Below are 14,746 nucleotides of genomic sequence, written 5' to 3'. Positions count from 1 at the left end.
CAATTTGCTTTCATTACACCAAGGCCTTCTCCACACTTATTTATAAAAGAATACTTTAATCTGAATGACATTAGCTCTAAACATTTTGCAAAGGAATTAGAGGAATAGTTTTGATGGATGATTTAAAAAAGAAATGTAATCTTTAGCTCTGAGCAATAAAATTAATCATAACTTCAGGTTAAAACTAAAATAACACCATTACACTATTAAGTATTACAATTTCAAGCTGTAATTTAAACATACATCAGAATTTTACGAATTTTAAGTATGAGTTTTCAAAAAGTAGCTTCTTCTAAAACTTCACAATCATAGATCTGTACAAAAAATGCACTCAGTACTGGTATACCAGCTGATGAATTTGGTTATACTGCAGTATTCTTCAGGACTAACCTAAAAACATATTAAGATTGTGTTTTTACTAATCAGTTATTTTGAAATCGGTGACATATTTTGTAGAGTCAGAATTTCTATAAAAATAAAACGTCTTAATGAATAGATCAGTGATTCAATTACATATTTAAGCAAATGCTTATTTGTTTTATTATTTTGAGATGTAGTAGTAGATTTTTCCTCAAATAAAATAATGTTGTTTTTTTCTTCCCTACAGGAGGAACAGGCCAATATGAATTTAGCGAAGTACAGGAAGACGGTGCACGAGCTCGATGATGCTGAGGAGAGGGCCGATATTGCAGAGGCTGCTCTCACAAAGATCAGAACCAAAAACCGGGCTAGCTTTGGCAAGGGATATTCTTCAGTATGTGCACTTTTCCTCTGTTCTCTGTTCATTTCGATTCCCATGACAAGCTTCGTGCAGATTTGGTGTTAATACTTTTAATATGTTTTTTAAAATAAATGAAATCTTGTCCTAGGATTTCCTTGTAAAAAAGAAGAGCAACGATCAAAGCTGAATAGTATTGGTAACACATCTCTCTAGCTTTAAACAGGTAGGTTACAATCTCAATAATGAACCACCTGTGAAAACATTACCTTAGACCGTGTTAACACTAGAAGCGCCGACATTTTGAACTACCTACGAGCGCCAAAGCTGGACATTGTAACCGATAGCTCTTTAATACACACTTTACAGTAATGGGTAGGTGCTGATTTGTTTAAAGGGTGACAAGCGCAATAACTCAGTCCTTACACCATGTGTAATTAACAACTTCAACTTCACAAAGGAGCTGAATTTCTGTTGCTTTTCCCCACAGGGTTACAGCACCCCCTTCGCTGGTATCGTCCGGTCGCCCAGCTCGGCAGGCTCAGAGGGGAGAGCGGAGAAGATCATAAACGATGACGACACGACGTCCCTCATCCCCGCCTACCTCAACTCCCTGAAGAAACTCATGATCGATTAGGAGGTGTTAGACTGGCATGTGATGCATATGAACAATCCAACTGGAATAACAGAAACTTTCATAGATATTTGTATTTTATTAAAGCAGACTGTTTTCTTCCCCCTTTCTTTTGTATGAAGCTGTGGGATCATTCCATGGTTCATTCACAGCTTTGATTACAACGCTGGTGTACATTCACTTTTTTTTGTACATTTTCTTTCTTTATATTGAGCATCTCTTTGTCTTTTGTTACTTGGGAACTTGCAGTCGCCCAACTGAACTTCTATAATTATATATATAAAAGTAAGAAAATAAAGAAATGTCTTAATGTATTATGGTTTGCAACAAAGGTACTGTAGGTAACTTGACACATCAAGAATGTACAGTTGAGGACCAAAAGGAGCCCCCCCCAAAAAAAAAGGTTTGACTTTGACAGAATATAATACTTCTACTGTTCTGTCTTTGTGTATTCTACCTGAATATATTAAGTGCACATTTCCATGCTCTACCCTGTGCACATTGTCACTATACTCCTTAACCACTGGTTTTGGGAACTTTCATATTTTACATTTTTGGTTAGTACTTGGGTTGGGTGTTTTTCTAAATTATAGATCAAAAGGCTCATTTTATCCAGACACCTTACAGGCTCCATTGTAGCTTCATTCCTTGCAGGTGAAGCACACATTTTTCCAAAAGCAAGTTACCTCCTTATCAGGACTGGGGGTCTTGAAACACATACCGACTGTTTGTTAGGTAAGTACATTAATCTGTACTGCTGCTTATTGTTAACCATGTGTCAGCAATGCTCATAAAACCAATCATTTAGCTCTGGGACGACCTTATTTCTCAGATTTCCACACCTTTAAGAGATCTCTAGAATGATGTGACGTGTTGCCAAATACAATCCCTACAAACTTTAATAACAAACAGCTTATATTTGTTTGTAATTGGTTGTCCAAATGTTTAGTAATGTTATGTCATAGTTTAGTAAGAAAACATTTTCATTGTATGGACCATCATTTCAAGAGGTGCTTGAAGCAATTAATTCTAGAGAATTTATTGAAATAATTAGATCTGAAACGATGGATTGTATTAAACAGACTCTGCATCATGGCGAAATACAACACAAATATTGTTATCTTTTTACTAAGATAATTAGGCTTAAGAGTAAAAACCCATTGACATATGTCTCTGTCCTTTATTTCACAACTTGGGTAACAACCAAGGAAAAAAATGGGCGAGTATTTACTTCAAGTATAGCCAAAACATTTTTTTTTCTGTCATTACATTCCTGGTAACTAGTAGGGAAACATATGAACTAACCGATGCACATTACTGTACAATTAGGGATTTATAAAGAACTTTGTCACTTTATTGTGTGTACTTCACAATTTAATTTACAAAATGGAAAGCAGACGAGATTAAACAGTTTGTGTGAGTCACAGGGTTTGGTGATTCATTCAGCTGCATATTTTATCATCCCCAAATTAAGACCTTTACCACCACAAAGTTGAAAAGTGTCAAATACTTTGTATCAATGTGTGGATTGTGAAATCGTTAATAAAAATGTTTTATATCATAGAAGATAGACCTGTGTTTTTTTCCATTTCCAATATTTAGATTCAGATAAAGAGATGTATTTTCACAGATATTAAGTGACTGATTACTGTTAGTGAGAAAGCAAACCTAGATAGATAAAGACATGAAATAAAACACATACAGCTCAAGCAATCCATTTGACATCTGATTTAATCAATATATTTTATATTAATGCAAAACATTCACCGAATAGCAGTTATATCAACATTTACAATCTTTTAAAACTTTCAGAGATCTAGTTACATACTTTCAACAGAACAAGTTTGCCATGTTACAGTTTACACGATATTTAGGTATTAATACAACTTATCAAACAGTAACAACATATTTACATCAGTGATCCTTATCAATCAAAAAAGGGGGATCAAATATCTAATTGCCAATGTTAATGATTGATATAGAATAAACTTTATTTGTAGATGGTATCCGCCGGTTAATCTTTGAAAAAGAAGGAAAAACAAAACAACTGTTTGTTACTGTTAGTCTTTGTATAAAAATAGGTATTGAGTTTAATATATTATTTGTACCTCAGTATATGATTATTATTTTGCAGCAGGTAAAATAACTAGCCTATGTATAAATTATTTTATCTCGTAGTTAAGTATTCATTGTGTGATGTTGATTTATACAGTATGGCAAGATCCAGAATGGTCCCCTAAAACTAAAGATTGTGTTTTCATTAAAAAAAGTACAATTTATTAATTAGAAAACATAAGAAGCATAAAGGTGCTTGTGTGTGTTTTGATTAAACAGATAGTTATAATAAATTCTAAATAGACTTTAGACTTTCATCTTTTTTTTTTTTTGCCTGACCATCTTAATACCTGAAAGAAATTGATTTGATATGGCTGTTCTATTAAAGATAGAACTTGGGAAAATATTCTGTCAAGAAAAAAGTTCATTTTATGGTCCTCAGAATTACATTCAGAATAGACTCCTTGTAGCATTATACCAGTATAACTCAGCTTTACGTGGGCCAAAGGTGGCAAAGCAAGAACTCATTGTTCTTGAAAGGAAATTTAGAAAGATATAGGAAAGAGAAGTCTGCTTTCCCTTTAGCTCCTTCATAATGAATCTTAATTTTTTACATTTCAGCTGTTCAAAGGCGGCACTGATGAATCACTGAAGTGAAAACTTTGTTTAAAAATACTTGCAATGTCTATAAAAAGACCTTTTGTCAAGTTGTCATAAATAAGCCCCCTTTGGATCTTTTATTCATTCAACATTAGTGGTAATAACACGAGGGGATGTGCATCTAAACTGGATACGTGTACGAGGAATTCATGGCACTAAAAGAATGTGACAGTACTGGAAAGGATAATTGAACAGTGAAGGAAACAAATTCACAACAATACAATTTGAAACTTAACCAGAAAACTGGCATCAGGAATATTTTTCTGGGTATTTTATTGATCAGGCACTATGAGGCAGGAGTAAATTAAAATTATATCTTTAGACCTAATAGAGCTCCTGTCTTACCAGCACTGGCACCTGTTGTCACTACACAGAATAGCACATTGTGAGAGTCACTCATACTGTCAAGGCTGCCTCCACATTTCATAGAAATGTTTATTACCCCTATAGTCAAGCTGCAGATACGAGACTCTACATAACACCTCTCTAACATTCAAAAGTATGTATGTTTAACCGTAGAATAAATATTAAAAATATACTATGTGATTGTAAGAGGTGGCCCATTTTATTCCAGTAATATTAAAGATGTAAGAATATAAAAATGATGTGAGAAACTCAGACATTTGTACATATAACTTTGCTTTATGAGACAGTATTATTAAGGGAGAGGAATATTTTAAAACAAATTAAAACTTAAGTTGTTCATTCTGATATTGTCACTGATAGATTGGAAATTGGCATGGCTTGCATATGTTTGTTGTTATTTAAACAATACATTTGTATGCGTGTGTGTGTGTGTATATATATATATATATATATATATATTATAGTTAATATTATAGCACAGTAATATAAAAATATGTTTCCAAGACCACTAAACCTCACGTTCCACGACGTAACACATCTCTGAATGAATGATAACTAACTGTAGGTATATCATCAAAACAACATGAATATTCACAAGAGTCCTTTTTCAGATATGTACATTTTCTATAGGAATGGCTGGTGATGGTAGCAGAGAGGTTTTGTTCTAATTCTGTAGTCCTCAGACACAAAAACCAATACAGATAGTATTGTCTGTGTGTAGTTTATTTGCTAAGCCTGTCAAACATTTGAACACCAAGAGTAGTAAAAAAAGTATGATATACCTGTTTTCAGTGTAAGTGAATTTAACTATTATTAAACTATTAACTCATTATTATTAAAATATCAAGGATAGCATATATCTGTCCATGTGTTGAAAAAGTATTTATCACCAGACCAAACTGCTCTATATATTCCTGATGTACGAAATTTAGGTAACCTACTTTACAAGCTAAAACTTGATGTAATATTGAAGAGATGGGCATACAATAGGAATCCTATAATCCATGTTTAATTAAACAGCAGTGTCAATTTAAATGCTATTACTATTTAATGTAATGATAATTTAAGCTGCAGCTAGTTCTACACACTAAATATGGTGCCTGAAATGAAGGCTAGTAATGAACTGACTGCAGTTTTACATATGAATGCATTTCTCTGCTTTATGTTTTAATATCCTTCTTGCATCACATTATAACTGTAGATCAGTCAGAAGCACAAGAGTGAGAAATAATAACTTTGATATATTGGTGATCTAACATTGCGAATTTCTAATCTCTACTGCTATCTGCTCATAATAAATGGTGTTAATAACAATGAATTATGATTGAAAACATAACCATAAAAAGTAATTGAATTGAATACCAAAATATGTGTGAATGTGTTTTTAAATATTAGGTCTTCTCATATTTCAAAAATCAAACTCAAATTAAAGCAGCACCAGAGCTTAAAGACAAGAAGTACTTCCACTTTCCCAGTGCACACAAATGGTAGGCAAATTAGCTTCACTCTAGATCCGTTCAGATCTTAAATCCAGTTACACATACACTCTCTGCCACTTTATTCCACTATCCTCCCTTTTTTGGAATGTAAAGACGGTAAGGAATGCAAGGGCGGAATTCAGCCACAGTCGCAGCATTCGGGTGACGTTTGTCGGTTTGATTATACATGTTCAGCAGGCAAAGCAAGTAGTTTCTACATAGGACAGAGGGACATACTGACATAATCTACACAAAATGTATATGAACAGTAAATGAACAGAGAATTTACTATTTTCGCTTTGTTTGCTTGTTTGTTTAGACGAAAGGCACTGCATTCAAAACAAAAAAACTGACCTGTGACCTGTTTATATGTTTGTTTGTTTATTTATTTATTTATTTATTTATTTATTTTTAAGTCAAACTGGTAAACCTGTTACCTCCGGTATGCAAGCTGAATTTCAAAATTAAATAAAACATTTAAAATGTGTTATATAGGATTCCTGGGGACCGCAACCCTTTTATAATAGTGTCTCTCACTAAACCTCCATTGCATCTGCTTGCATGCAGCAGTGCAGTTAACATTTTATTTTTTCAGCTTAGTCATCATCACTTCGGTTTTCAAAGGCCAATTATTCTCTTCCTCTGGCCGTGTTTAGGTTGTTTTGCACCAGGAAACCTGACTTTTGAAAAGCATCTGTCGAAAAAGAAAACAAAGTATCTCAGAAACTAAATGTATCTGTTATTTTTCCACCCTGCAGGACTGGATGTTCAGGCTTTACATAATAACTTGTAACCTGATGGCATTGAACTTCCACTTAACACACAGCCATGTCTACTTGCTCATGGGTTGTACATCTAGATCTCCATATCCACTGGTCTGATGTCTCCAGTCCGGTGCTCTTTCACCCACTGCTCTCTGTCTTTGGCAGGGTCAACCTTCTGAAGTAGCTGATCTACTGGCTCCACAGTCTGGAAAAGACACAGAGATTATTGTTGTTGTTGTTATTATTATTATTATTATTGTTATTATTATTATTATTAATAATAATAATAATAATAATAATAATAATAATAATAATAATAATAATAATAATATAGAGTTTGGAGGGGAGAGAAAAAGGATGACATTCTCTTCAAAATATATTTTATGGAAAGATGATAATCTTTTCATCATTACAGCATGCTTATCAAACCTCACAACCTGTCACAGAAAGCCTGTGTCTATTGTATTTCTGCATGTCAGTCCTGGGGGAGGCACTGCATCATGGGAATACTTTTCAATGGGGGTCACATGACCAAAAACAAAGAGATAAGCTGTTTGTTAAAATATATCTGAAAGGATAAGGATAAATAATGAAATACTGATAGTTTGTGAATATGTAGACACAAGATGATTAGATTTTAGGAAGATTGTCTTCAGATGACTATTATTTGCTTGACAGCATAATGAAAGCAGTTTGCTGTCAATATGGATGATGTTCTTAACTATAATAAATGTTAACATTATAATTGGTATCTAATGTAAAAGAGGGGATCATGTGACTAGAAGAAAGTTGTTTCTGTCTACATACACAGAGGTATTGCAGTGCTGGCCTGCAAGTCTCATACAATAACAATATCGGGTAAGTTTAGAAACTAAATATTTGCAAAATGGAAAACTAAAATAAATATATTTTCCAGTGTCATAAACACAACATGGCCTTCTAATTTTACAGAACTTTTAAATGTTTTGCATGCATCAGTGTGGATTTGGGTTGGAGAAACAGAAATTAATTTGTATCTGAAAACTGGTAACATCTCCATTTGTTAGCTTCCCACTGGAAGAAAGAAAATCTCCTGGATCCTGTGTTTGGGGAGACTCTTGTGGTTTGTTTTATATAGATGGGAAGCATCCTCTGAAATTCCTAAACCAATTTGATCTAGGCTAATGATGTCTTTAACAATTGTCCAGGCTAGTGTAACAATAAAGCATCACAACTACTAGTTAAATTGACAGCTGGCACAGTACTGCAATTCAATTTCCCACACCTTCCTAAGCTGTGGCTGTAACAGCAAGTATTTACACATCATAAATAGACTGCCTCAGATTGTTTGACTCCACAACAAGCTATCCTGTCATCATACTGTGATTGTAAAGGTCATATTCACAAAACAGTAGTGCCTCATGAACAGCAACCAAACCCTCTTCACCTGTTAAAATAAAGCTACTGACATTACTTTTGATTGTCAGACTGCACTCAAAGAATAAAGTGAGCCTTACAAGTTTGATTCCACTCACATATTAATGTGGTTTGGTCAATTTTTCTCTCTAAAGAATTGCTGAGGTTTAACAGCTTAGCCCATTGTGATATTGGTCTAAACCAGGTATTTCCCACTTCTTTCCTCTTTCTCAGAAATGATTGGAGGGGAGATGGTGGTTGGGACTACAGATGGGGTGGGAAGACTAGGCAACATGGAGTGGAAAGGTGGAAAAGCAACAGGTCGGAGGAAGCATGCCCAAGAAATGCACAAGCAGAGGTAGGCCATACATACCAGACTATTTTTACCAATGCAAACTATGCTCACATTTTGTTGCATAATTATATTCAATATTGTGTGTTGCCTAAGTCAGTTATGTATAAAATTGTGTGACTTCTAGGAATGATTATATACTGATATTGTGCTGAAAAGTCCCTCCTGATTGTGTGATATAGTACATGAAGCCTTTGCTGTTCCACTTTTATCAGCTGCCAGCTGTACTTAACACTTGCTAAACAGCAACTGGGGAGTAACATGAAACAAGTAACCACCCGTGCTCCCTGGAAATAACCTTTGCGCTCTCCAATTACAATCTGGGTTCAGTCGGCAGCATGTGCACACAGACACACAAAGCATCCCAATTGCGGTCATAAAAGTTTTAAAATACTGTGAAGAAATTTGTGCAAAAGTTGGTGTCAGTCCAGGATGTTCTTGCTGCGAGTGCCAATTTGGTCAATGGCATTTTAAGGGTGTATCAGCTTGCAGGTATAGCAAATCATATTGCGGGTTTCTGGGAGAGTGCTTTGGATGTTTCAGGATGCTTCAGGATGCTTCAAGATAATGTTTCAGGACAATAATCTTATTTTCATCTATGTCAGTGTGTTGGAAGGAGGATGTGGAAAATATTCATGTTAAATGGGCTTTTGTTTGACTTAATCCATCATACAGCAAGAACTAAATCGTTGGGATTGGTTAGTATATGGGTGAATGGCCTCCACACAACATGAAATGTGCTTAATCAAGCAGTGAAAAAGTGCTATAGTATTGCATCAGAACAAGAAATGGCTGTTTAATAATAATATGCTTTTTCTCTTGGCGAGACAGAATGTAAGTCTTTGTTCTCTGTTTCTACATGGATCTGAGAATTAAATGACACAAAGAATAGAAGGAAGTTTTTAAAAGATTAGTCTTCGAGATGTTAATTGTGATTTTATTTTGCCTCCACCCTGCTTTGGGTGTGTGTTTGATATTGACTGAAAGTGTGTCGTGCAATTGTGATCACATGAACACAGTAAAAGCAATTTAAAATGATTTGGGTTACCCTACGGGCTGTGTGAGTGGTACAGTACTGTACTAATAAGAAAAATGCACTGACTAATGCTGTCTCCCATTACTCTTTGAGGACACCAATGTATTTGTCTCTAGGCATTGTAAAAGTAGATTTTCATTTTGCAAAACCATTTGTTGACAAAACATTGTGTTCTGACAGAGTAAGCACACTAAAGGCAACTCCAATTTCAATTTGTGATACGCTGTGTACTTTATTCCCACAATCTCTATGTAAGATGGTATCTCGATTTGAATGTACAGGGGGAGTTTCCTTACACTTTGGTTGAACATGTCTGTTTCATGCCGTAGCGTTGTGTACTGACAAAGATGCTGTCGGATCATTTCGACACGTTCCACCTCGAGTCTCTCCAGTTCCTGAGGCAAAAAAATATATAAAAAGTGCTCTATTTTTAGTACAAGCTTCTGACCAGTTGAGTATGGTACAGTAAACTGAAATTACGGATTAAATGTATTCTAAACAAATCCATTTCTTTAACGTATTTAATATATATAGAATGAGAAGTGTTTTAAAAATACACCTTACATAGTTATAATGGGCCTTCTGAATTTCTCTACAAAGCATAAAGCATAATTAGAATACACATGCATCTTAATGTAACTTATTATAGTCGTGTATGAGTGTTGGATTTTGCTGTTTAATGATTTAGACTTAATCCAACCAATTGTTTAAGTGTTTATTTAGTATTTCTATAATAATTCCTAATACATATGGCTCATATAAATGTTTCAAAACCAGTATACACAGTACGTAGAAAACAATACCAACAGCAATATTGTAACCCTTGAAGCAATCCTCCAGCACAAAATGAGTATGTCAAATGCTCACATCAATTCTACTATTTTATTTTAATTACAGGTGTAACTAGGAGTGCCTAATCTTTAAACTTGCTCAGTACATATACATTTCACTCTTGCTATTGCTTGAGGATTTGAGAGGTCACACTAACTGAATTTTGCAACTGACCTAAATGGTCTGCTTTAAGAATCAGTGACAGAGACTTTATTATTTATTAATTCATTTTAATTTTGCTTTGGGCATGGCTTTGGATCTGAGCTCCAACTGACTAATAATTGTGAGAACCTGAAAACAAAGAAACAGCACATGGTCTTTAGGTTCCATACCAGACTTGAGGTTACCATCTCTTCAAACCACTTGGACTGGGACTGATTATAAAGGTCTACGCAGCGCATCAATTCATCGCCTGCAAAAAGATAAAAATTAACAATTACATTATTTACTAAAGTAATCAGTTTGTTTTGTGAAACTGAATACCAAAAAGCATAAAATCTTAATGGATAAAACAAAGCATTGCCTTCTCAAATCAACCACATATCTAAATAAACAATAATCATAATAAAAACTAGTGCCTTAAGACAAATTCAATCATCCAAACTGTTCACATGCAAATACAGCCTAATGAAATACGTAGAATGTGCTGTGCTTCCAGCTCCCAGTTGGTGGCAGCACCGACCTTTATAAATGTTTGGCATTGGGAATCCTGCACACTTCATCTTTCATGTATAATGCTGCCTAATTGTCAGTCTGCACATGCCTTCCTCCAGAATGTAAATCTTTTATTTATGTTCAACAGCTTCATACGTCTTGTAAATATCACGCCACATTACACATGCTTTGTATATGAAAATGGCAAGCTGGGCACAACTATTTGATGTCATGTCCATGGCTAGTTTGAACAGTAACGGGCTAATCAGAGGATATCACCAGAAATAAATGAATTACAGTAATGGGTGTTTTGTAGATAGCTACAGATAGCAGAGTGCCCAAAAATTTGTTAATATCAGCAGGCCCCAGCCCAGATATATCAATTTCTAAGTAGACTCTAAAATAAATAGAGATTTAAAAAAATGTAATCTTAAAGTCATAAAGACAGACCTTTTTACCAAGGTTGATAATGGCCTCTGATTTTCTTTTTTGAAAATATGTTGATTTGTATTGGTTGTAGTAATATTAATGATGGCTATTTCTGATACTAGTAATTACATTTAAAGCAGTCTTCACCATGTCACAGCCATCCTCTACTGCATGTGTGCTGTATATATTTACCTAATTAATGAAGTGACAATTACCGCTGGGAAAGCCCATTTTCATCAGATATTGATTTGTCACTGAAGTCCCTGGCACTTAAACACGTGAGGGGTTTATACATTTCAACATCTACTGACCTTCTGTGTGAAAGACAAAGCTTGTATAGGCTAGTTGAATATTGTGTGTGTGTGTGTGTGGTTACTGCAGAGTAAAACAGTGTCAAACAGCTTTTTATCCTTCGAGGCACAATTGAGCTGTACATTGAAACGAAGCTTATTGCCACCTCGGGAACTTTACTTCTCAGTGATGTCTGGAGAGCCATAATATTGTTGTAACTTGGTTCTAGGTCAATTGGACTGTTACTAATTACAGCAATTGACTGAAGCACAGACAACTGCTATGCCAGGGAATATCACATAACATAGCGGCATATATAATTTTGCTTAGAGCCAACTTAGATGCATTTCAATATGTTTAGTGTAGCTGTCAAATATGAATGTGTATATGAAACAAAACGCTAGAGGCAATGCATAGTTTTATGAGGATAAATATGACAACTATAATTCATTGGTTGTTTGTTGATCCGGTTAAATTAAAGGATGGCAATGACATTTTTTTGTTATTGTATGCATTTTTGTTTGTTGAGTAAAACAGAATAAGAGCACAATTCTATATATACTCCAGGAAACAAAATAACAGCCTGGCTATTAACAACTGTAGAGAAGTTAGGATACAGCCATGTATCAAAGAAACTTGGCTAGTGATGCATCTAGTCAAAACAATGCTAGTTAAAACCTGTAAAGTTGCCGGTGTACTTCTTGCTTTCGGTGCAGTTATGTATGCCTTGATTCCCCTTTCTTGGACTCCACAAGAGACTGAAAGTGAAATTCCTAAATGCAAGTTCATTTCGCAGTTGGGGTCAATTAAGCCAGACTGTGTTTGGCCTCATTTCAGAGTTCTCATACCAAACACTGGGCTCATAAACTCCCAACCCCTCCATAATCCCTCATCTAAATCCCTGTCGGTTTCCTTATGGTTGAAGGAGAAAAAAAAGAAAACAAAAATACGTAGTCCCGGAGATTTCTGAAAATCAACAGCCTTGTCGTTTCCAAGCGGCGTGAAACTTCTCTGGAAAATTCTCATTTATAAGACCGATATGTCAATATATTTGTGGCTTATCAGTTACTGTTTACTTCTTTCTTTTAAGAACATGTATTTCTTCAGGCTGGTGGAGATAAACTGTCTGGAACTCCCAAGTTCTGTCTCTCCTATTTTTACAGAGCATGTGTTTGTGTTTCCAATTTTTGTCTTGAGTTTAGAATGGCTGACCTCAATCACACAAACCCTTCTTTTATACTGTTCCTCACCGCTGCCAAAAGATTAGCCACTAGGGAGCATATTAATGGTCTATGCCCATTGGCTCTATACCCCTGCATCAAAATAGCATATGACATATGTTTTCAAGGTGTATTTTATTTCGAAATACTGCCTGTGTACAATGCTGCCGAAACCCCAAATGTTTTTACTGATCCCAAGCCAGACTATTGTGCAAAACACAATTTCATAAGTCATGCACCATTGTTACTGTTATTGCTGTAATTAAGAGATGTTTTATTTTCCACAACATTGCATCAAAGGTATACAATGTGTGGCTTATTAATAACGTCTAAGAAAAAGAATGCTTGTTTGCTCTCAAAACACCTCATCTTTTGGGAGTGAGGTCCTAAATTGTTCTGCAATAACAGAAACATTTACTAGTCCTCTTCCTTGGTAAAACAGCCTATAAATGAATATGCAAATATGTGTTTAAAGAACAGAAACACAAAATTCATTGATTTAGTATTATTATTATTATTATTATTATTATTATTATTATTATTATTATTATTATTATTATTATTTGCCCTTGTGTCTTGTTTAGGAGAAAGTTTATTTGTTTTCATTTGCAGACTAACTGAAGTAAGTTTGCTACACTGTGTAACATACACTGCAACACTGAAGCATTCTGGGTAGTCTTACTGTCTGAGCTGAGTAACATGCCGTCCATGAACTCTGACCTGCTTGTGTTGATTTCCGCCTGGCCTTCTTGATGTCTTCCTCTGTTTTGTTGCTCAGCTTGATCTCAAACTGTTGTGTTTTCATCTCCAGATCTTTCTGCCGCTCAGCCAGTGCTTTGCGTGACTGAGAAAAAACATAACAACACAAGGTTTGTCATTCATTTGCCCACCTGATGGTCTTCAATATGGCCTCCTCTCTTTTCAAGTAGTTTATGTGTAAATGCAACCAAAGATATTCCAGATAAAATACTTTAAAGTTGCTCACATTGTCAAATGGAAACAACATATTCAGTAAATAGACCACCTTTTATGCTGTGACCTTGTGAGAGCAGTTTAACTTTTTGTTAAAATTTTTTGTTTACAACCATTAACTTTACAGGATTTTTTTTCTGTTGCTGAACATTTATCCCGTCGTATGTGTGCGGTAGCTCACTGTGCATGGCAGAAGTTCCTTATCACTAATATGCCAGGAAAAAGTTATAGCATCTAGGAAGCACTTCATTGGTTATAAAATATTTCGAGAATCTCAAGAATGCAGCTGAGAACTGGTAAGATTCTAGAAATATGAAAAGGAAGAACATATGTTATCTTAGCTGCTGGCCTACTGAATCAGTTACTGTGAGGTTCATTTAAAGGGCATACAATTAACCCATAACAGTACAGAGTAAACTGCAGCCATTTATGATGTTGGCTCAATTCAGGAGAAGACACTAGACATTATATTATGACTCTAAATTGCAATTAGCCCGAGCATGGAATGGTGACAATGTAACCATTATCAATACATTTCTAAACATCATAAAAATAGCTGTTTGTTTATTTAGTTCTTAATGTCATTAAGGCGAAGGGGGAGACATCTTTGCACTTTGCATCCTTGTCAAACTCCTTGTTAATTCAACCAGCACATTGTCCACCTGTCGTGAAATACCATACCTTCTCCACTGCTGCGTAGCGGCTAGCCAGTTGTTTTCTGAGGTCGGTGATGTGATGGTCGAACTTCTTCATGTCCTTCTTGAAGTTGTCTCGGAATGTAAGCAGGGGTTTCTCCACTTCACTTTGCAGCTACAAATCATGAACAGAATTTGACGAATCAGTGAAGCAAAAGCAGGATCATAATGACAAAATAATACCAGAAGATACACT

At 35.1% G+C, this 14,746-nt stretch overlaps 2 protein-coding genes across 6 annotated transcripts in view; one reads left to right on the top strand and one right to left on the bottom strand.

Moving 5' to 3' along the window:
* LOC136750004 (putative uncharacterized protein MYH16) overlaps nt 1-2,918 on the top strand; it is a 66,235-nt gene extending 63,317 nt beyond the window's left edge. For all 4 annotated transcript variants that reach the window (XM_066704705.1, XM_066704706.1, XM_066704708.1 and 1 more), the window contains 2 exons: nt 608-754; nt 1,209-2,918. In XM_066704705.1, the coding sequence (XP_066560802.1) occupies nt 608-754; nt 1,209-1,355 (294 nt within the window). In that variant the 3' untranslated portion in view covers nt 1,356-2,918. The remainder of the gene's footprint in view (nt 1-607; nt 755-1,208) is intronic.
* A 147-nt stretch (nt 2,919-3,065) lies between these two features.
* The window catches only part of gas7b (growth arrest-specific 7b), a 98,200-nt gene continuing 86,519 nt past the window's right edge, over nt 3,066-14,746 (bottom strand). For both annotated transcript variants that reach the window (XM_066704709.1, XM_066704710.1), the window contains exons 10-14: nt 14,537-14,665; nt 13,604-13,727; nt 10,622-10,701; nt 9,755-9,853; nt 3,066-6,880 (exon numbers count right to left, since the gene is read on the bottom strand). In XM_066704709.1, coding sequence (XP_066560806.1) covers nt 6,767-6,880; nt 9,755-9,853; nt 10,622-10,701; nt 13,604-13,727; nt 14,537-14,665 — 546 coding nt within the window. In that variant the 3' untranslated portion in view covers nt 3,066-6,766. The remainder of the gene's footprint in view (nt 6,881-9,754; nt 9,854-10,621; nt 10,702-13,603; nt 13,728-14,536; nt 14,666-14,746) is intronic.

Source organism: Amia ocellicauda, chromosome 5 (genome assembly GCF_036373705.1).
Source record: "Amia ocellicauda isolate fAmiCal2 chromosome 5, fAmiCal2.hap1, whole genome shotgun sequence".
NCBI classification, from domain to species: Eukaryota; Metazoa; Chordata; class Actinopteri; order Amiiformes; family Amiidae; genus Amia; species Amia ocellicauda.
This window is presented reverse-complemented; position numbering and strand designations above follow the sequence as displayed.